Source organism: Triturus cristatus, chromosome 7 (assembly GCF_964204655.1).
Source record: "Triturus cristatus chromosome 7, aTriCri1.1, whole genome shotgun sequence".
NCBI lineage: Eukaryota > Metazoa > Chordata > Amphibia > Caudata > Salamandridae > Triturus > Triturus cristatus.
Window position 1 is genome coordinate 1554547973 of NC_140590.1, and position 23755 is coordinate 1554571727.

The window sequence follows — 23755 nt, forward strand, 5'->3', positions numbered from 1 at the left end:
AGCACCCTGACTACGTCTGTGATGCTGGAGTCACATCGTTGGATGTGTGGTGCCTTTGATGTGCCGGAGTCGACACGGGACTGGGCTTTGTTATCTGGTTTTTAGACCAGCATTGTTGTTCTGAACTCTTACATTTTCCATGATTTCATTTGTTTACGATTGGTATCTTCGTTCTAACTTGATACAAGTAACCCGTTCCAAAATGGCGCTGGATCTGCCGACGTTTCGACAGTGCGCCAGTCCCCTTTCTATGGGAAGTTCCTCCCCCTTCACCCTGTATCTCATTGGCTCAAGACCTAATTGCAACGCGTATTTAGCATGGCGGGATAGCTAGACTTTGTAGCGAGGTAATCTTCATACGTCTACCCATGCCGTGCGTGAGACATTGAGGGAACGCGGGACCTGAATCCTTGACCTGCCTATTGGTAAGCCTGGAGAACGCACGGCTGCCCGATAGACTTCCCTTTGACTATTACATACTCTTATGGGTAGTGGCACGCGGCTTTGCGGATCTTGTTTCCCTTGGGGCTGTTATCTGTATGATATTATCCTTTCGCATTACACCCTGCGATGATGAGGCATATCAGCGCGTCTCTGTCGAGACTTAGTTATGCGATTATAAATAAGGTTCTTGTTTAAGGTAGGGCATTGTTAATGGTGAATGCAGATACCAGCTTGTCAGTATCTATTGTTTTATTTTTCTTTACAGATGCTTGTGCAAACAAACATAACCTCCGTTACTACTTCATTCCCGGTCATCCATCCTCAAATGTATATCTCTGCTTCCCACCGCACTGTGGCCTGACATTACCCGTCGTATAGCTTTGGCTATCTGTTTCTACTCGCCGCACTTTCTGATCCAAGTATGTTGTCAAACTTTGTCCTTGCATATGTAGTGAATCATTTATGCAGTTTGAGCTGTTTGCCTCAATTTAAATCTACTCTTCATTACACGGTTCTGAGTGACCTATGTAACTTTTTTGGTTTAGAGAAGACTAGATGCTTCTCCCCGACTTCTGACGGCGTCCTGAGTATTGCTGCGATTGATTGGCACCTACGTTTTAACAAGTACTTTGTGCCCAGTATGTATCAGTCAGAGTTGATGCCCCTATCACTTACGGGTGGATATCTCCATTCTTACACCCTTTAACCTGGAAGTTTGGTATAGACGCCTTTCTTCTTGTTATTATTTTTCCAAATCTGTTCAACAAATCTGTTGGAGGTTTCTTTTTATGCTTGTAATCTCTTTCGTTCAGATCGTGGTGCTGGGTTCTTATTATATTTTCTTACTTGACTTTGATATTCTTTTGGTGAATGTCTGTTTGAGCCTCCTCTGGACCCATTGGGCCATGCTAAATAATTTTGTGATTTATCTGTACCTATTAGTAACTGGAAAATGTTTGTGGATTAAATCACACGAATGCCCTCTTTGGAAGAAAATTACGTTTAACAATTTTCATTGTTGTTGGAACTTGATGTTGTTACATGTGGTTTATTTGTGTTTATTTCTTTAAATACCTAGGTTTTGTTCTTGCCCCCCATTATCCTTGGTCCGCCCTGATGAAGGTGGGATCCCCTTGTGGGTCCAATACCGAAACGCGCGTTGGCGCTTGATTTGGCGACCTCCTTCTTTGAATACCATCTGGCTTTCGTTGGAAGAAACACCAATGACCATATCCATCTAAATACCGAAGGATAATCTAGCTTAAGTGTGATGTGTATTGATGAATGTGATTTTGACTGAATGAGTAAATGTATGAATCTGAGTGTTTGTTTACGGGGCCTTGAACTTTGGTTTTCTATGGGTTTTTTTACGATTGAATATATATACACTGATGTTTTTCAAATGTATGTTTTATCCATATACATGTATATATTAGATAAAGAATGTTTTTTGTACCAACTAAAATGAATTACTGAATTTAAAAAAAATATAAAGAAAAAATAAATAAAATAGATATCCTAATTGGGTGTTTGATGTACATTCCTCTGTTTTCCTTTTTCCAGTTTTGTTTTGCTTTATAATAGGGACCTTCTCTAGGCCCAAGAATATATACCTTCTTAACCGGTTCCGGTTCTCCTCTCAAGTTGATTGTCTCTTACCCCGCATAAACCGGTTCTTTATTGTGCATTTGGGGTCCCCCTTTCGCAATTGGTTCACAAGTGGACACATGACCACAGGGCAACGGACTCGGGCCAACAAATTGTATGAGGTCGGCCAGTGATCTCAAGGCGGCGAGGATTAAGTGCGACCTGACCACACTCCTAATTCATGACTGAAAAGTGATCAGTGAACAACTCGCTCTTAATATTGAGCCCACTTTTATTATTGAACTCGTCCTTGCCCCTTATCCCAAACTCTTCTAACTATAGCGCATAAATAATCTTGCATAGCCGTGCACTACACAAGTGTTGCCAACCTCACCACCTCCAAAATCATTTTGATTTTTCACTTTGACATTGTTCGACTGCTGGAACAAGCCACCTCTTGCCCCGCCCCGTGCCTTTAGGCACTTTTAAACACACTGGGCTTTAGCTCCTCCACCCCCCAACCCCCCACACCCCCCGTTGTGTGTGTCAGCCCGGGCTGAGACAGTCCGGGGCACACATAGCCGCACCTGAGTATTTCACAGGTCTTTAAACAAGCATCTGCAATGCAATGGGTCTCGCATTTACACAAGTTTGAGCAATTGGCATTTTAAAAACATAAATAAAAGGCATTGTCATTTACAATGCCAATAGCTCAAAGTAGCGTGAATGCAAGACCTATTGCATTGCAAATGCTTGTTAAATTAGATGTTTTAAGAGTTACCACTTTATTCCAATCAAGATGGCTTCAGGTGTGCAATACGTTTGTCATAAGTAGGACTGTTAACGCTCTAGTTGTTCTTTAGAACACTCTGGGAAGCTGCAGTAGAACACAAAGGAATCAACTGGCAGTCTCTGCCCTTGTTGGATGTACATGTTTTACTGAGAATGTCAGATTTAATTCTCACATGAGTGAGAAAGATAATGTAAATTTACAGAAAATATGCTCTCAGTTTAGCTTATAGATCACCTTCCAAACCTCTGTGGGAAAAGCATGAGAAAATAGTTTTCTCTCAAACATGATTCATGATATCACAGCAGAAGGCTTTTTCACATAGTAAAATCACCTTAGAACACACCACAATTCCTAAAATTAGTATGGTACCATCAACAAATGATTTATAATGTAACTAAAGTCTTAAAATCTTCTATTAACTGCAATGCTTTTTAATGGGGTGCTATCATGTATATTGGTCCCAAGATGGCTGCCAACACTTCTTGGATGAAGTACTGACAGCCAATCAGATCTCACGATGAGATGTGTGGTTAGACTCCGCCCAGATATATCTATCTTTTTAACTCTAATTTTCTCAGGAACTACTGAACAGATTTACACCATTTAAGCAAAAGGCACGAGTCTGAACTGAGGACTACCTCTTTGCCAAATTTGGTGTAATTCCGTTCAGCAGTTCGGGCTGTAGCTGCGTCAACAGGTCCTATGGGAAAATGCATGGGGAAAACGTGTTTTGGGACCCCCCTTTTTTCTCGGCCCCCGCTTGACGAATCACCGGAACATTTTCAAGATAGGAGCGGACTGGAGCTGGCCAAAAGTTTGGAAAATTTTGCGAAGATTCGTCAATCAGCGCCAACGCTATTCCAAATAGAATGTTGCGGATTTCCTATGGAAAATAGGTCTTAACTATTACTACCTACTGGCGACTGCCAGTAGGTAATATATATATTACCTACTGGCGGTCGCCAGTAGGTAGTTATAGTTAGGACCCCTTTTCCATAGGAAAACCTCAACATTCTATTTTGAATAACTTTGGCGCCGGTCGATGAATCCTCGCGAATTTCTCAAAATAGGTGGGGCGCTACGCTCCGCTCCTACCCTGAAAGTCTCGGGGGGATCCGTCAAGCGGGGGCTGAGATAAAAGGGGGGTCCCAAAACGCGTTTTTCCCATGCATTTTTCCATAGGACCTTTAGAACGAGCTACAGCCCGAACGGCTGAACAGAATTACTCGAAATTTGGCAGAGAGGTAGTCCCTAGGTCAAGGAAGTGCCTTTTGTAGGTTTGGTGTAAATCTGTTCAGTAGATTCTGAGAAAATAGCCTTTAAATCAATATATATATCTGAGCCCGCTTACGGTACGCTTACCGTACGCTTACCGTAAGCGTACGGTGGCGTGCGCGAGCGCGATTCTGATTGGCTCTTAGATCTTAGTAAACATTCGAATCGGCCGAAACCAGGAAGCGGCGGCCGCCATTTTGTGTATTTCACTCTGAAAAAAAAGAGTGAAAACAAGAAAAGGGGGCAATGAGGAGAGTTACAGACCCCCTAACATTTGTAAGGGGGTCAAAGAAGGACAGAAAAGTACAAAAAAAACATTTATTGATTTTTAAAAAAATCACGGGGTACGCGTACGGTAAGCTTACGGTAAGCGTACGGAAAAAAAAATAAAAATAAATAAATGAAAAGCAGATTTAAGAGTTTAGATATTCACTGAAAAAACCATAGGTTTCACACACGTTATAGTTAGGAATTAGCATTTAAAAAACCTTGCAAATTCACTGAAAAAACCATAGGTTTCACACATGTTATAGTTAGCGGAAATTTTACTGATAAAAAACCAATGAAATTGCCCCGTTATAGTTAGTGCTGGCAACTATAACTCACGCGACCGCAATCTTCTGCTGATGACATATGTGTCTTTATAAAAAAAAATATTTGTAATATATGTATAGCTAAAAATGTATGGAAGAAGACATGGGCAAATAAGTGTCTAAATACAGTATTAGCATCAGCAGAGGATTGCGGTCGCGTGAGTTATAGTTGCCAGCACTAACTATAACGGGGCAATTTCATTGGTTTTTTATCAGTAAAATTTCCGCTAACTATAACATGTGTGAAACCTATGGTTTTTTCAGTGAATATATATATATATATGTGTGTGTATGTGTGTGTGTTTGCACTTTTTTCAGATACTCTTCATACCCGAAAAAAGATTTAAACTTGAACTTTCAGTAGGGTAGAGATATGGCATTTGTACAGCACTAGTAGCTACTTGCTGCAGGAGAGCAGAGATTTGCCCTTCGCACAGCACCAGACACCGTTTCTGCAGGATAAAATAGATTTGCCTTCTGTAGAGCACTACAAGCTTCCTTCTGTTTGATGTGAAAGATCATTTCACTAAATAACTTGCGGTACAAGTTCCTGCTATAGAAAACTGGCTTGGCGCCAATGGATGTGTGATTTTCTTGAATTATTAAAAATCTTATTTTATACAAGGCCACTGCAGAACTATCAGTCACTGCAACCCTCTGTTACATAGAGCCTCTTCTTGCAGAAGATCAGAGATCACATAAATAGATAGATGCCCTACAAATAACTAATCGGTTATTTTGGTTGGAGTCCAACTTTGTGCTTCTTTCTGGGTGTGGCCAGAGTTGTGCCATTACACAGCACTGTCCTGCTGTTGACATGATATGTGCAGCCCTGTAGAGTTGAATTCAGCTGCATGGAAAATGACACACATTTTCTCTTCTTCAGGACTAGTATTCACTATTGTGTGAGACACTAGCATTCACTATTATGTGAGACCCTAGCATTCAGTATTGTGTGAGACCATATGAGTATCAATAGTGCAGCACCCCACTTTTAACTCTGTAGAGCAATGGGTGCTTCTTCCTCTAGGCTGCCTGCTTCTGTACAGCACTAAGGGTCACTGTAGTCTTCACTCCTCTATTGCACCAAGGGTTCACTTCTCTACACTGTGTGCCTGTTCTATTTCACTGAGGGTTTCTTCGTCCTCCAAGCTACTTGCTTCTTGGGCAGCACTAAGGGATTGTCCCTGTACTCTGTGTGCCTCAAATACAGCACTATGGGTTTTATTCTGAAGACATTATGCCACTTATACAATACCGTGGGCTTCTTCTTCCTCTAATCTGCTTGCTTTTTGTACAGCACTAATGGCCTCTTCCTGGAGGCTGACAGCACATTTGTACAACATTGGGGGCTACTTCATCCTCTAGGCGGTGTACCTTCTCTACAGCACTAGGGGGTTCTTTCTGTAAACTGTGTGCCTCAGTGCCTGAACAATACTGTGGACTTCTCCTTCTATGCTGCTTGCCTCCTGTACAGTACTAGTGCCTTCTTCCTGGAGGCTGCATGCCTCTTGTACAGCACTGGGGATGTCTTCTTCCTCTAGAATGCATACATCATTCACAGCACTGAGGGGCTAATCTTCCAGCACCTTGCGGCACATTTGAGCCACCTGAGCATCACTTTTGTGACACTTTGGAGGTGCAAATTAGAACATCATATTTACGAGGTGACACGAAACCACTTTGCGTGGTTTTCCATGGCCTCGTAGATATGGTGTAAGGCAAAGCAGCACAGGTCGTTGTGTTGCCTTACTCTGCATCAAAGAGGCCTTCCATGGGTGTTGCAGTGGGTGTTCCCATGCAATACCCTTGGATTTTGACGCATTCCCAGATTTACAAGTACTTGTAAACCTGGGAATGCATCAAAAGCCTATGCCTCCCCAGGGGAGGACTAATGCAGAGAAATAACTTTATTTCTCCTCATTTGTTTCCTCTTTCTATGTGTGCTGCATTCTGGCAGCAAAGCAAAGTGACTTGCTGTGCTGCCCTATGTCAAAAACTCGTAAATGAGACCCTAAGTGTTTCTTTCTACAAACTGTGCACTACTTCTTCTACACTAGGTTTTTTTTCTTCCTTTAAGCTGCTTGCCTCTTGAGCAGCACTAAATTTCTTCTTGGTGGCTGCCTGCACATATGGACAACATTGGGGGCTTTTTTTCCCTTTAGGCTGTGTACTCGCTCTACAGCACTAAGCGCTTCTAAGGCGTGGGCAATGGGTGTTGTGGTGAGCGTTCTGCCCCAACACCTATTGACTTTGACCCTGCTCCCTATTCACAAGAGTGGCGTAAACAGGAGGCAGAGTCAAAATTAAGATCAGGGAAAACCTGATCTTAACATGGAGAAACTTTGTGCAGCACACTTAGAAACAGAAAAACGCCATGAATGATTTGTTATGTGCAGGAGGTGCCCCTGCCTGGACATAAACAATGTGTTCCTTCCTGCACATAAGCAATCATTACACAAATTATGATTGGCAACTTCTATGTGTGCTTCACAATGCAGCACACACAGAAGTTGCATATCGCCATTTGTGATTGTTTATGTGCTGGAAGGGACACCTTCCTGCACATAAACAATCATTCCCACTATGGTGCAAAGGTGCCTGCGTTGGCGCTAGGCAGCTTACTTTAGCACCAGCGCAGGGAGAAACGCAGGGAAGTGCTGTATTATTGTAAATATGACGCATCCCTGCATTTTTTTCAGTGACGGAGTGCAGCATTAGAAATTTTGGAGCTAACACGTGCTCCGCCACTTAATTGTAAATATGCCCCACAGCCGGGCAACAATATGTATGTTTTGGATTTTGTCTGGTATTGTCATTGCTCATGATATTGTCATATTTGAAACAGAACTGAACACTAGTGAATATGTCTTCTACTCTCAAGTTAAGAATGATTCATTGATTATTCACCTCCTGCAGTGCTGTTTTTATTCATAAGTGCAGTTTGCAAAACATTTACTTTCTGCCAAAAAGGTTTCCAAATGTGCTTGAGACAACATATCCTTATAAGTGTGCCTGCTCATGCTTCATTTACATAATAGTAGTAGTATGTGTTTCAGTGTTTTCATTTCATTTTTGGATTTTAGCACTGCACTGCAGTGAATCTATCTTGAAATGGACCCCGTAGCAGGAAGTAGTGGGTGGATGTTTTCAATACAAATCTTACAGTCCATCAGAGATGCTTATATTGGCGAAGAAGAGGTTCCATTGCAATGCATGGTTTGTGAGACATTCTTCCTGTGCAATGGAGTATGCATGAATCCACTTCCTGTTAATTGATCTTACAATCTTGTGGCAGCCAGGTTGGCAAAGATATCACACATGACCCTGAGTCACTGGTACACTGATGATGGGGTTGGACTTTGGTGGTGCAACTGCCCCTCCATGACAACCTCCTCTTCATCCTTTGAACCCGAACCACATGGGACATTTTGAGAATTCTGAAAGACTTTGTCATTAACCATGTATCCCTTGCCTTCTGGCAAGGCAGGTCCTTCATTGCGCCAGGTTTAGATGTTGGACTGACTCTCTAGTGTCACATATTGTATTTATATACTTATTCATTCATTTGTTTGAGGGGATTGCACAGTGCCACGATACCTCCTTTCAGACCATCCCTCTTGGAAGTGAACTAAAATGTGAAGTGCTCAGCTCCCAGCAGCCCCTGAACCTTGCAATTTTAAACATGAAGCCACACTTTCCTAAAAGTTGCACAATGTGACATGTAATTACTAGGCCTGGGCAGTGAACTCCACTCTGTTCGCAGAGTTTGTGGAGTTTTCAGCACTCCGCGATCCACGGAGAACACGGAATTCCAAAAAACTCACACAGCAGATTTTTTTTCTCACTTGCTCTCACAAACGTTAAGTTGGCAAGCGCGAGTGTGGAAAATCCAACGCTAGACCACCTCCCAGTGAGATTTCTCAATGCGGACGGTAGCGGATATTGCAGCCTCTCGCATTGAGAATCCATCCATTTGCGTTGAGGAAGATGCAGCTTGAGTAGAACATCTACTTGAGCATCAGAAAGAAGCAGCGTACTCTTGCACTGCTCATGGTGCCGTTCGCGCTGATTTTCCAGCGTGGGGCAAACACCCAGTGCTAAATATCAGCACGAACGATGCGACCTAACGCACTTCACCGCTTGCGGAATCCCGCGTTGCATGGTGAAGTTTTGGGGTCACTTCGCAGAGCTCTGCAAACTCCGCCCAGGCCTAGTAAGTACAAGAAGAGAACATTAAATATATGAACACATGAATAAGTAAATGAATAAATAGATAAATAAATTAGCCAAATTATACACCAACTAAAAGTAGCAGCATTTGCACTGGACAAGCATGAAATTACAACTGGCTAAAGTACTGTGATAGATGAGATAATTCCTACTGCAAAAATATCTCCAGTAATAATTGCCACAGAATAACTTAAATGCAGTAACTTTGATCAATGCCAACATGTTGGCTGTATATCATTTAAAAAAGTTTTTCAAATTAATCTTTTAATCAAACGTGATTCTCTGTAAAATATTGTATTTTATTACTGGCTATTTGGGAACAGCTAGTGGACACAGACCTATGAATATGTATGTGGTTAGTTATCTTCATCAATGTCGAAAACCTTGTGATATCAATTGTTATCGACATAAATTGTTAAAGGTTGAAATTATTGTATAAGCATGTTTACTAGTCGAAATTAGCAAACAGAAGGAGATGACGGATGGAGCGCTGAATCCATCATTGTTCTTTAACTCACTTCGCCACCCCAGTTCAGACCCAGCCACATGCAAATCAGTCTTGACCCTGTGAGTCATGGGAACAGTCCAGCCTGAACTGCCATCCAGATCTTCCATGGACTGGAAACAAGCATCCTGGGACCGGTTTCGGTGTAACACCCCATATCATCCAGGCTAGTTCAGGCATATTCAGTACAAAATATCACTGAATCCGAGAACTAGCTCTGGGTTTATATGGGCAATTATTTATAACCATAATATACCATTTTTAAAGAGTAGGGTAAAACAATACCAATGTCAGATATAAAGGGTAGAGTGCTGATACGAAAAGAGAGAACAAAATATGGACGTGGAAAAAGAAACATGTGGACAAAGTTAATGGTGATCTAGAAGCAGGCAAAATAGACGCAGAGAGCACAGCATGCAGTAGTGGTTGATGCAAAGCAAATGCATGAGATTATGGCTGTTGATAACATTAAGGGAGGAAATTAAAACAATTGACGAGCTACTAGACCAAGCAATCAAAATATTCAAGACTATTGAACAAGGTGACAATTATGAAGATTCTGAGTAATAGAACTCCAGAACAGTTTCCTAATATGTCTGTAGAAGCATTGGTGTGTAGTTGTGTATTTGAGGAGCAAAACAATGGGTGTGCAGAGCAGTAAGGGTCAAACAAATAGCCAATAGTTCCCAAAAGATCCACTCTAACAACTGTGTGTGTTTTCTTCTGAACTCTCTGGCAACCATATCCCCAATCAGACCAAATAAATATTTTTGACGCTCTTTATGTATAATGAAGAGCGGTGGAAGATTCCGGATATAAGGAAAATAGGTTTAATCGTTTATTGATATTTCGAAACATTGTTTCATTATCAAGCAATACGATACAATAGGTTTAATCCATACAAACATCCCTCCCACCAGAAGGGCCGGTCATCACATCCTCTTCTCTCTGCCACTCAGATCCATCTGACCACTGCCCTCTGATGTCACTCTTCATTACAGAGTAAAAGAATGGCTTTACATCATTCACTATAGAACTCTAAGGGGCATATCGGCAAGGCGAGGCGATAGAATTATCTCCGCTTTTGCGGCCGATAATTTTATCGCCTAATTAGCAAGCTCACGCTAACGCGTGAAAACTTGCATTAGCGTAGGGATTCCTAACGCCCAGCTTTGCATCTCTAATGAGATGCAAAGTGGGCTTTCCTGACCTAACATGACAGGAGAAATGTCGCTAAGCGACATTTCTCCTACCATCAAGCCCCACGCTATGAAGCATAGCGGCAAGAAAAGTAGCGATAACCCCTGTTATTACTTTCCTTACGCCTGCTTCAGGACTGACTTAGCCATGATATCCTATGGAAGGTGGATATCATGACTAAGTTTGCGAGTCCCTATCATCAAGCTAACGCCACATTGCGTGAGATTATCTCTGGGTTTCCAGTGATAATCTCACATTAGGCAGTTAGCGTGAGGATTTTTATCGCTTTTGAGATAAGCGTTGCTAATAGCATGCTATATCAGCAATAAAAATCCACGCTAGCCGGCGATAATTATCCTAGCGCTAAGTGCGCTTAGCGATAATTATCGCCGGTTGTTGCTGATATGCCCCTATGATACTTCACTATTCTAGAACAAATTATGCATCTCGTCTCTAGATTTCCTCACATCGGCACGCTGACCACCAATCAATCCTCAAAGATAGTCCAATTTGCCCAGTTTGAGCGGGTCAATCATTTGAGAATGCTTGGAGTGGTGCAAGGATTACCAACACTACAGGAACGTTCCATTTAAACCTACACAAGGCACTCATTTTTGGAATTGTTTGACCTCTGACTAGACTGAAGGAACACCTTAAATTGTCGTCATGAAGGAATAGAGTTCAAAATCCAGGCTTTTGAGTCACAATTCCTGCTTCACTGAGTGAAGGCCTCTCTTTGTTCTGTTCCTTCATCCTGGTACATGGAACATTCCCACGTCAAGATCTCTGCCAGGATAGTAAAACTAAAGTGCCCAGCACTCTAACTCAAAGTATTTTTCTCTATTAGGATAATTTGTGTATTAATTATTGACAATCAAATGTGAAGTACTTACTTGATCAACAATTTAATAATCAGACCAAACCGATAACAAAAATAATGCTACTTATCTTGTCAGAGCTCCCATAAAAAGTGGTAGACCTTGTGCAGTTGATAGTGTGCAATAGACACGTGCTTTATCATATAGTTGGACTTTTTATCGGCCTATAGTATTTGCTCGCCTGATATGTGGCTGTAAGTGGCCAAAGACGACCAATGACGTTGCCTACCCAAGTACCTTATGGTAATAGCATTGGAGGCACTGTCAGATCACTCAGGAGTATTGGATGGAGGTCTACCCAGGGGTAACAGAAGAACAACCACAGGGCAAGGCATTGGAGGCACTGTCAGATCACTCAGGAGTATTGGATGGAGGTCTACCCAGGAGTGACAGAAGAACAACCACAGGGCAAAGCATTGGAGGCACTGTCAGATCACTCAGGAGTATTGGATGGAGGTCTATCCAGGGGTGACAGAAGAACAACCACAGGGCAAAGCATTGGAGGCACTGTCAGATCACTCAGGAGTATTGGATGGAGGTCTACCCAGGTGACAGAAGAACAACCACAGGGCAAAGCATTGGAGGCACTGTCAGATCACTCAGGAGTATTGTATGGAGGTCTACCCAGGTGTGACAGAAGAACAACCACAGGGCAAAGCATTGGATGCACTGTCAGATCACTCAGGAGTATTGGATGGAGGTCTACCCAGGAGTGACAGAAGAACAACCACAGGGCAAAGCATTGGAGGCACTGTCAGATCACTCAGGAGTATTGGATGGAGGTCTACCCGGGGGTGACAGAAGAACAACCACAGGGCAAAGCATTGGATGCTCTGTCAGATCACTCAGGAGTATTGGATGGAGGTCTACCCAGGAGTGACAGAAGAACAACCACAGGGCAAAGCATTGGAGGCACTGTCAGATCACTCAGGAGTATTGTATGGAGGTCTACCCAGGAGTGACAGAAGAACAACCACGGAGCAAAGAATTGGAGGCACTGTCAGATCACTCAGGAGTATTGTATGGAGGTCTACCCAGGAGTGACAGAAGAACAACCACGGAGCAAAGAATTGGAGGAACTGTTAGACAACTGAGTAGTAATGTATAGAAGTCTACCCAAAAATGACCGAGGATCATCCCATTGGAGATACCGTCAAACCGCTCAGTACCATTGTACAGTTCCTACACAGAAATAACAGAGGAACATTTAGAAACTGCATTCATCCCTTCCCACAGGACATCTAAATGGCACTTCCTGATGAAAAAACCTGGACCAATTTCCAGAGGCATAACAAGGGTTCCAGAGGCACTAATGCAAGTAAGTAAATGTCTCCTCTTCCGGTTCGGTAGTAAAGAAACAGCCATTGACTAGGGTGAATTGGGCCCGATACCCCCAAACCCAGGTACCACCGCACTTGTCGCACTACTGATAGTTCTGCTTCTGCCAATCTCTCTTTTGTTGTTGTCGTTTTAGACATACTGCTTCTAAACCTCACAAGGGTGGTAGATTACTGTACAATATGTGTAATTTGGCCATAATATTATTCCAAATTAGTAGTCAATAAGAGGGATATTTGTTAATTTAAAAAGTAGTCATGCACCAGTCAGCACATACATGGAAAACACTGTAGTTGAATGTACTGCTCTATAAATAGTATGAGGAAACAGAAACTACAACACAGTGCAGTGACGTCACCTCGAGATTCAAGAGCGCCGGTATATACAACGAACAAGATCGGTGCAATTTAGCGCAGATAGCGAACCAAGGCCCCATGGACACCTTGTGTCATGTCTTGTCTGCTCCTTCCTTGACCATATGCATGTGTGGCCCTTTGTGGCTTGAGATTATCTGTTTCCACTAGAAGATCTCCCAGCTCTTGCTCTCTGTGTGGACACATCTTCTTGATGCTGACAGTAGGTGCCATGATCAGGTTAGTACCAAGTCAGGTGCCTCTTTGGCACTCCCAGTTGTATGTCCGAATATTTTACTTAGAAATATTGTGTGACATAAATCTCATTGCCTAAATCTCATATAAAATATTGCTACGTCGGGTGTAGATTTTCTACTATTAACTCCAATGGGCAATATTTTTGTGAGCAACAACAATCTATGACATTTTGGTGCCACATCATCACCCCAATCAATCAATCAATAAACTTTTATGCGACTTTCTGGTAAATCTCATACACTGCCATCTGCCAGACAGACGCCTGCTAGAGCTCTTCTGTGAACGATAATACGAATATGTATAAGGATCATAAACATAGCACGTCCATCGCAGAGTTTATGTGTGTAATTACTCCTGGTTATGTGTGGTGGATATTAGATGTGTGTGCCTGCCATAAATGATGTCAGCTCGCTGCACTCACGTTTCCCCCTGGGTGCACTTGAACTTTTGCCTTCTCTCTTCTCATCATCTAATCGTTTTGTCTTGAGAAACATTGCTAGACGTGGGCTGAGTTTTTCTGTGTTAAGTCGTTGTCAGGGGAATGGGCTCCCCTGAAACAGAGGTGATTGGTTTCTGTCTGTTTTCAGTCTATACTCACTCTGTATGTATTGCTGAGGAGTTTGCTAAGTTACACTATATTTCTGTCCGAGTGCAGCACGTTATCTGGCTCTATGTTTATATTCTTTTTTTTGGGGGGGGGGGGGGGTGGACTGTTGTCGCAACAACCAATATTGTACTTTTCGGTGTCTCGCTGCTTGTGGAGGGAGGACACTGTATGATGTGGTTGAGTTCTCACACACGTATTTATTGAACAGCGATCATCTCATTCTCTTTCGCCTGTAGGTTGTACTCCCATTTTTTTTATTTTAGACAAGTTTGTGCCCTGGGCTTAAAAACAGATTTCTTGAAAACGATACTCTTCGCAGGGTTTGACTGTCGCACAATAAAACCCTGTATATCATGTAGAATTCAGCCTTCACACACCAAATGCATACCTTTTATTATATCTGCCACTTTTCCTTGGAAGCATTTCATGTTTTGGAGAACAGCTCTTTGGAAGGGGGTGACTGTGAATCTGAAACTAAGGTCCCAATTACGACTTTTGGTGCAGTAGTGCGGTACTGCCACTCTTCGTATTGGCCAAAGACAGGGTCCTGCTGCCCGCCAGATTAGGAGTTTCCTCCTGTCTGGTGGGCTGTTTTTGGCATTCCCTGGGCGGTGCCTCAGAAAACGTTGTGCCCCCTGCATGCATTCACATGGCGTGAGGCACCAGAAAAAAACTTGTAATATGCTTGGCAGGACTGCGGCAGCCCAACCAATCATATTGCGGCCTCAAGACCACCACACCACTGCCAGAGAATGGTGATTCCCTGGCGGCATCAAGGGTCCCAGGGTGGTCTGACCACGCTACTCGTAATAGGGTGGTCAGACCGCAGCTGCGGTGGTAGCTAGTCCCCCGCCACCGTGCCACCATGAGTTTAGCAGTCCTTAGACCGCCAGACTCGTAATTAGGGCCTCAGCCTTGATTGGTTGACACAGCCTGCCTCCATGTTGTGACGGGCTCCCATTTTTTCGGTGGGAGTATTCCTTTTCCTCCATCCTCTTTTTTTTTCATTATTAAAAGAAATGTTCGATACCCCTGTATCTTTCCTTGTTGTTTTTTGCTATACCTCACCTACCCCATCTTTTGTTCTCTTGTGAAGTGCAGGCAAAACAATCTGGCAGAGGGAGTAGCAAAATAGGGGACTGTATACCACCTCCCAGAGGATATTGGTTTGAATAAAAGCAGAGACAGGAATAATGATGTCCAGCAGGTGGCGCTACATGGTCCTACAGCATCTGGGAGCGGATTCATTTTTTTACTCTACACCCTAAACTTCCATATTTTTTCTCGTCTGCCTTTCTTCTTCTGCTTTGTTTCTTTTTATTTTCACCTCTTAGCCAATGGCTCATATTTTTAGGTCTGGCATTAGCCAAGTCCTACTTTTAAAAAACAAGTGCTAAATGATGCACGATGGAGACTAATGAGCAAATTGCATACAAGGCGTTTTTTCATGCTGTGTTACAAGTGAATAAAAAGATTGAAACCATTAAAAAACAAATGCTAGAAGTCTTAATTACAGGGGCTTTCAATCACTCCTCTTCATCCATTGGTTGGCTGTACTGTTGTTCACGTTTTTCTTCTGCAACCACAGCATACAGTGTGGCACACTTCAGCCATTTGCTTATCTGACTGTGAGTGACAGCATTCTGATTTGCATAATGTGCACATATGCACAATAATGAGTCCCCTTTGGTGTCAAAGACTACTGGTGCACTGTATACTTTTACAGAAAAAATAGCTACATTTTGGCTTTTAGACTAGCTTGTTCTCAAACAATGCTTGTCTTCTTACAAAACACATTCAAAAACAAAATAAGCATTGGCAAAGTCAAAAGGTCAGCAACCAAAGCCAGACCCCTTGGCCAACACTTGTGTTTTTTAGTGTCAATTGCAAAAGAAACCCAATGAATGGAAATGTGAATTCTAGGACTAAATTAGAGAAGAATGGTAGTTCTGCTGGGAGTTTAAAGGGAGACTCGTCTGTGTGGTCACATCTATCGCCGTCTTACCTGAATCAGGAGTGAGAGGCATTTGTCTTCCCAGCATTGGTTGAATAGGCTGTGGCGACATGTCAAAGCTCCATGTCTAAACAACCAAAGCAGTGAAAAGAGAAATGCATTTCCCACTGAAACGAAAACACACGAAGTGCATTTTAATTAACTCCCTCACACATAATCGGAATGCCCTCTTCCTGCAGCCCTCCATTCATGTCTCAAGAGCTCAAAATGGAGAAGGTGACGACAGAAATCCTGGTAGGCTGCCAATAGTAATGTCCCCAATTCTACTCAATAACTGGTATAAATGAAGCTCTCTTCCTCACTCTCAGTCCCTATGTGGAAGAGATGAGAGAGGGGGAGGATTTGGAGTCGGTACCGTCTGTACTAAGTTCAACAGAACACAGTACAGTGTAGTTTGTGATCTGTGTTGTTAGAATGCAGCTTCTATGCCTCAATGAGGGGTGTTTAGTAACATGCAGGCATTAGTGTTGTTTTTTCTTAAGACTTCCTAATTAAGAGGTATTTTTTAGGGAAAAACAAAAGTGTAGTAAGGTCCGCCATCAATTGACAGATCTGCTGTCATAGTTTTTAAGGTCTTGTCTAAGACAACGCATGCACTGTCTCTTGTGAGATCTTTTTCTATCTTACAGTGGGCTTGGAGGCAGCTCATTACTTAACATTGGTTGGCTTTCTTGTCACTCTTATTTGCTTGTTTCGTATTTGTCGGGTTCCTGAGGCTTCCTTTTCCTTATTGTGTGTGTCCCTTCCCTGAACCAATTACTTGTGTCCTTCCACTGCACATTTCTTTACTGCTTCTTTTTTCTCTTCAAGAGTGCATGTGTTTTTAACCTGACTCCCTCATTTACTTCTTCCTCCTATGTGTTCCTCACCCAGTCCTAACACTCACCTTTTTGTTTTCTGTGGTTTGCCACAGCCTCCATGCCCAACCCACTGTTGTCCATGTACTTGCCACATCTTCTCCCAACCACCATCCATTGTCTGTCTGCTTGCCTTCAGCTCCGACCTCTAACCATCTGTTGTCCTGCTTGCCCCAGCCCATCACTCTGACTGTCCTTTGTCCATGTGGTTGCCCATGCCCCTCCAGCCAAATCCATTGTCCGTGTTCTTGCCAACAGCCCCTCAATCTGTTTTCCATCCCACCCGCTCTCCATTGTCCACCTGCTCTCCCCAGGCCCTCTCAAGCACTCTTCATTGCTTGTGTGCTCCCCCATCCCCTCTCGACTGCACTCTCCCCCACCCATCTTTCTCTCCAAACCTATCTCCATCCATGTTGTCTCAGAGGAGCACATGACTACAGAAAAAGCACTAAAATTTAAAAAATGCATCAACGTTGGCCATGTCGTTTTAGATTTTGCCAGCACAGCACTTTCTCTTGTTATGAAGAAAAATAGTTGAAACAGGCTTAGAGCCTGCCCAACATTTACCATTGGTTGGCTCCGACATCACTCTTGTTTCCATGCGTCTTATTGGTAAAACTTTCCTGCTAGGCTATGCTTTGTCCTGGTGCTTCGTGTGTGTCCCTGCCATGGAGCATGGACCAAGTACAGCTTCCTGTCTGTGACCAGTATCCTTACACTGGCCGCAGGCACCCTTTTCATTTGCTTTTTTACATGCACTTTATCAAGGTGCAAGTGTCTGCAGTTCCTCTCCCTTTCTGCCTCTTTCCTCCTTTTGTTGCTGCTCCCTCCCTTGTGTTGCTTTCCCCTGCCATCCTCCAGCAGTTCATTGTTCCCCACTGGCCATCCCTCCTACCGCTGTCTGTGGTTTGTTCAGCACCCCCCAACTTCCTCCGCTGTCTATACCACTTAAGGGAAAAAAAAGGGAGATGACGTGGTCAATGCTGGACCCGTCATAGCCCTTTTTGTTTTTTTACTTTAAGCCAAGTTGCACAGCAGCTCATGTAAAAAAAATTGACAAATCCAATAGATCTTGCATAGGCAACAACTATTGACTTTGCCAATGTTTGTTTCATTAGTTTTTGCCATGCTGTGCAGCAGGAGCGGTGCTGTACAACATGAGTACAAAACATTGCCAAAGTCAACAGCTTTCGTGGGTGAGAACAATTGTCTTTGCCAGTGCTTTTTTTAAAAAAAACCCGAAGCAGGTTCAGCCATGATGGAAGGATTATTATTGGGTTAAATGATCTTTCAATGGGACCCTTTTGAGGAGACACCATTGACCCCCATGTACTTGGATCTTTCAGTCAGCAGGAAGAGGTGGTAGCAGCAGGTAATGGGAGTTCCCACAAAGTACATTAAGAAAATGAGAACATTTAACCTCTGCCTGCACAGGGAAGTTAATTTTAGCTTCAAGGAACTGACGTCATCATGGAAGATGATGTTTAATCCTATTCTGGCAGAGTTCCCAATGCTCTCCAAGGCAGGGAGTGATCACTAACTGTATTGCTAAAAGTGAAATATAACTTGTTTTCTCGCCACAGTGAAACTGGTGCGTCCCCTCTCCTAACAAAAACTTCCCACCCTCAGTCTAACAACCTTGAGAGTGGTGACGTATCTCTCACTCACTTCCTTAAGGGATATTTTTGTCTGTACCCAAATTACTTTTGCTCCAGCCATCCCAATTGTCTGCCCTCCGTTGCACCCTCTGGTGCAGTCTCTTCCATTCTCTTCTGCAGCTGCCGTCTCTGTTTCCCTCTCAGCAGTTACTGTGTATGTAGTGTCTCGGACGTCCTCTCTACTTCTAGTTTTTATGTCCTTTTTCTCTTATTCTCTTTGTCCTGAGTTCTTGTCTCATTCTCTATATCTATCTCTCTCTTTCGCAATCTCTGTTTCACCGTCTCTAAACTTTGTGGCCCTCCCTGTCTCTGCTTTACTCAGTCTCGCTACCACCCTCCTTGATACTGTTGTTCTTCTCACTCTTGTTATGGTACAGACTCACTGGATCTTTTTCTTTCCTATCTCTCGCGCTGGTTCTCTTTTCTTCTCTCCTTTTCTCGTTCTTCCTTCCTTTCTGTCTCTCTCTTTATGTTTATCTCTCTCTAGACATATATCCGCCCAAATCTCTGCATTTATTGCACGCTCCTACTCTGCTTTTGTGGAAGACTCTTCCTCCACTCCCATTTTCTCTCTCGCTTTCTCTTCTTCTCTCTCCTCCCTTTCGCTCTCTCTTTTTCTTCCTCCCCGCACCCGATGCCTTCCCTTCTCACCACTTATGGAGTTTCTACCTGTAGACGGAGCCTAGTCACACGTCACCCACCTCCTGCAGACACACCAGTCCCCCACTTTCTACAGACACCATTTCCCTCCATTGCCCTTGCCAGTGCTCCATCTCTGCCCATCCCTCACAGGAAGTGGACCGGTTCACTGTGGTTTGGAAGGGGGTGTTCGATTTAAAGGCTAATTCTTCAATTACAATGTAAAGAAGAAGTACTTTGCCCATTATATGCGTGCATATTACTGAGATGGAAGGAGCTTTGATACGGTTGCGCTTTCGTCACTGTTCATAACGTCCCTTTTCTTCCTTTCAGGTTCCCTGGAATGCTGACCCAGACCCCTGTCTTTCAAACTGATGGAGCCTTTGGCAAGACATGACTGGCAGCTGTGATTGACAAGGACCTCCCTCCTTAGCCGGGAACGGATGAGCGCCTGACAACGAATGGAGAAGCGGAGTCTTGCTGATGGTGCTGTTATGAGAAGTATCCGATGCTTCAAAAATTCAATAGATATGGCATCTGAAGATGACATTTCTGACTAAATTGTCCTCTACGTTTAGCAGGTCCTTTAGTTGGCCTCATTCTCAATGTTCCTAGGTTGTCAAGTAAGTTTGAGATGGTTCTTGGACCCGAAGCATTTCCCAAATACTTGGAATGGTATTTCACACATGAACTTATAGGTCATCAGGAAGGGAAACCTGCTTGAAATTACATCCAAAAAAAGAGATGGTGTCCATACTTTGGGAGTCAAGGGGAGGAACCTTCCTGTAGGAATACACCCTACAAATTATTTCTAGGGCTACTGGTATAACTGGGGCATTAGACATTTTAAGTTAATGGTTTCTAGGGGTTCCATGTTTACAATCAGAACGTAAGAATCACGGAAGACGAGGCCCCAGAATGTGGTTAGAAGCACTTCTGTGACAGGCTGAAAGCAAGTCATACACATACACATCCGCACATAGAATTCCCTGTGAGAGGATCCCTCATTTCCATTGGGTAAAAGTCCAGACTCTAGCGTAAGTGTCTCATCGTACTTTCTGCCATCCCACTTCAAGAGAGCTTGACACATGGACTCCCTGAGCTGAGGGGAGGGTGGTCTCTGTAATCACAGGACACCGTGTTCCGTATGGGGATGTTCTCGTCACGACAAAGAAGAAATTCAGGACACTCAAAGAGGAATTCTCTCTGCTTAGAGGGAGTTTTAGACTCCTCACCCTTTTTTACTGGAGACAGTTAAACCATGCAGAAGGTTGCAAGAAAGAGGGGAAATGGTTGTGAGCCAGTGGAGGTCAGATGTAGTTGGTATAGGGAACTTAGATCTTATGTACAGTCATTTTTTGCAACCCAAAGGATATGAGTAGTATATGGAAGGATCTACAAAGTAATATTAATCCCTCCAAGAGAGACCCTGAATAGTGTTGCTTCACTCACCATCAAACGTGAAAAGCTGAGACTCCCAACTTCTGGCAGGAACACAGTAAACAAGGACTACCCCAGACAACTCTTGATGGTAATACTCTTTTTAATAAAGTCACATTACTGGTTTGAGCAGCTTCTTTGGTTACTTTGAATGGATATATACTCTCCAGGCATCAACCTTTGCATTACATTTTCTTCCCTGATTGATGGTATTTTTGGTGACTTGGAAGTTATTCGAAACATGATTGGATCATTGTCATGAATTAGCGGTTAGGTCACCATGGATCTTCGGGAGCAATCCTTCTACCTACAGTGAGATATAACGGGTCATAATATTCGTCTTTGGGGTAATGGACAAACAAGGTCCTTACATTCCGTGGTCAACTAAATTGGAGTGTCACTGCTGAATCAAGGGCGAATCAAAGAGATGGGCCTCCCCTGAGCATAGTGAAAGCACGAGGGACATCTGTTGTGGAACTGGCAAGACCAATTTAGACAGAACGAAGACTCTTTTGTCACGTTTGATCCTGTTTGACAGATTGCACATGAATGGATTCCACATTGACCGTCACACTTTGATGCCTGTGTCCATTATGCAACATCTCGTAAGCGCATCACTCCAGTGCTTGGCAACGATGGCTTTCCAGGGCTATGTGTTCACCATGCTTCTGCTGGTCTGCGCCCTGAAGCATTCTGGTACACTCTCTATGGACACGGACCAGTCCTTGGAGTCTAGAATGGCATCTACTGGTGGTGGACGCGTAAAACGGGGCTGGGTGTGGAACCAGTTTTTTGTGGTCGAAGAGTACACTGGTACGGAGCCACTCTATGTGGGAAAGGTGAGCACATTTGTTTTGTCCCATCATCTGCTCTGTTGGACTTTCATATCCCAATTTGCACCATTCCAGTATTCATCAACCAAAATTCTCCATTTAGCTGTCAATGTTATGTTTGAAAAAGTGTTCCCAAGAAGTGTTGTGCAGGTAACAGTTATTGGATTGACCTGATGTTATCAGTGTTTGCGTGCGTATCACAGAATCTTGCATTATTAGCACGCTGGGAATTTTCATAAAATGTTCTATTAGTGGTGTTCTGTGGGCACTGGCATAGTTTTCAGTTAGTAATATGGTATGAATTGTGTTCACCAGTTGCATTTGTTCATTATGGGAATATTAGTAAAATGTTTACATTAACAGAGTAGTCTTAATTTCAATAATGTCTTTCATGCGGTGTGTCTTTTGGTGATATTTAAAGTTTACTGTGCTTAGAAAATGCTTTGAACCTCTTCTGTGGCGTACATCGCTATACAGATCTCTATAACAGAGCATTCCCTAACAAAACATGATACACAACATACAGCATAAAATATAGCTTAACATAGAGTGTGCCACATTTGTGTAGTTTGCTTTTGTGCAATTCAGTGACATATTGTGAAAATTACCTGAACTTATGGATAATTTTGTGAAATTAAAAATTCATCATTTAGTTCAATATTTCGTCGTGAAATTAGTTCTTCCATCATTTTTTGACACAATAAATTGTGCGGATTGTGCGGAAAAAACATTTGCAGCAAACAACAGCTGCTTAGGTTCTGGGTGTTCACTCTGTTCCAGCGCGCCTGCACTATAATTTTGAAGCAAACACCATCATATTTACACGATGTGTCTTAATGGCGTAATTTGGTGAATTTTGTGTCACAAGAGTAACGCGAAATTCACGAAGTTACGCACATTATGCCAACATATTTTTAATTTCTCCCCAGCCTAAGAAAGCACCATGTCAAAGTTTCCCTTTATTAGCTTTGTGTGTGTCTTTGTAACTTTTCAAAGTAATTGTGTGGGTTGGGTATTGTTTACGTTTCGTTAGGGATGTGCCATGAACAGTATATTTAAAGTATTCTGCTAATGGCGGGAGAGTGGACATTCTGTATATTTCCTATGGACTTTGTTTGTGGCCATTAGTGTGGTTTCGCGTGGGTATAATTTAAATTCCTCATTAGCAGCCTGGTGTGAGTATTGTTAAACTCTCTAATTAACAATCTGCTGTGGGTCATGTAGTTTCCCAATGAATGGTCTGGGATTAGAATTAGTATAATTTTGAGTTTGCATTCTGTGGAAAGATTCACTTTATAACTGTCTAACTATGTCAATATATTCACAATTCAAGTGTGCTCATTTTACGCATTTATATCCTGTTTTAGTCACGCAGTTCCCATTCATGGTTTCAAATTGTTCAAAGTTTGTGAATGAAATACATTTTACTATTGCACAAATGAAACATACATAGTGAGCATATGTTTTCTTAGGAGCAAGTTTTCTTTTGTAGATAACTCAAAACATGTTTGAATGAACTATGAGTTTCACTATTAAATAAAATGTGGCCAGCTGACTTAGAAATTACTTTTAAACTCTATGGCTGCCATTTTACCACAAGTGTAATTTCAGCAGAAGAATACCCACCCATAATTTCAAAGACATGTTTAATATATCTCAAGAAAATATAAAAAAATAAAAACAGGAATTCATGAAAATGTTTGTAGTTAAAAAATAGTTCAGTGTTTAAAGTCTTTAAACTTTTTGCCCCAGACCATCTGGCGTTTTTAGTGATTTCAGATAGATGCTGCAGTGTTTGGAATGGCAGGCTGAAGGGCAGAGAAAACTGGAGAATATTGCCTCTGAAAGACGGAGCATTAGAGGTCAGATGTCACTCTGACTTAACTTATGGTTTATGGACTCCCTTTCCCGATGGCCAGCCCACTTCTGGAAGTGTCAGTATCCCAATAACCTTACAGTCCTGTGAGATCAAAGGTTCCCATTCTGCTTTGTCCATTTATTCCCATGCTGGATTATGGGGCACATTACAATGCCGGTGGGATTACAATGCCGGTGGGACCTCCACCGACAGTCAGTCAGTGGCGGTCCCACCCATGGACAGCCCTTCAGACCCTTGTATGTCCACCAGGATTTACTGATCTCGACGGGGTGGCGGTAATCATGATCCTGAATGGAAGCGGTGCCTGCTCAGGGACCGCCGTCAGAATCACGATGGCCATTTCCCACAGCCTTTTCATGGCGGTCCCACCG

The 23755-nt window shown here is 42.8% G+C and overlaps 1 protein-coding gene across 1 annotated transcript in view; it reads left to right on the forward strand.

Annotated features, from left to right (window-relative positions):
* Positions 1-23755, forward strand: part of CDH22 (cadherin 22) — a 1590820-nt gene that overhangs the window by 398954 nt on the left and 1168111 nt on the right. Inside the window, exon 2 of the mRNA XM_085619354.1 lies at positions 19566-21511. Within this exon, the coding sequence (XP_085475480.1) occupies positions 21218-21511 (294 nt within the window). The 5' untranslated portion in view covers positions 19566-21217. The remainder of the gene's footprint in view (positions 1-19565; positions 21512-23755) is intronic.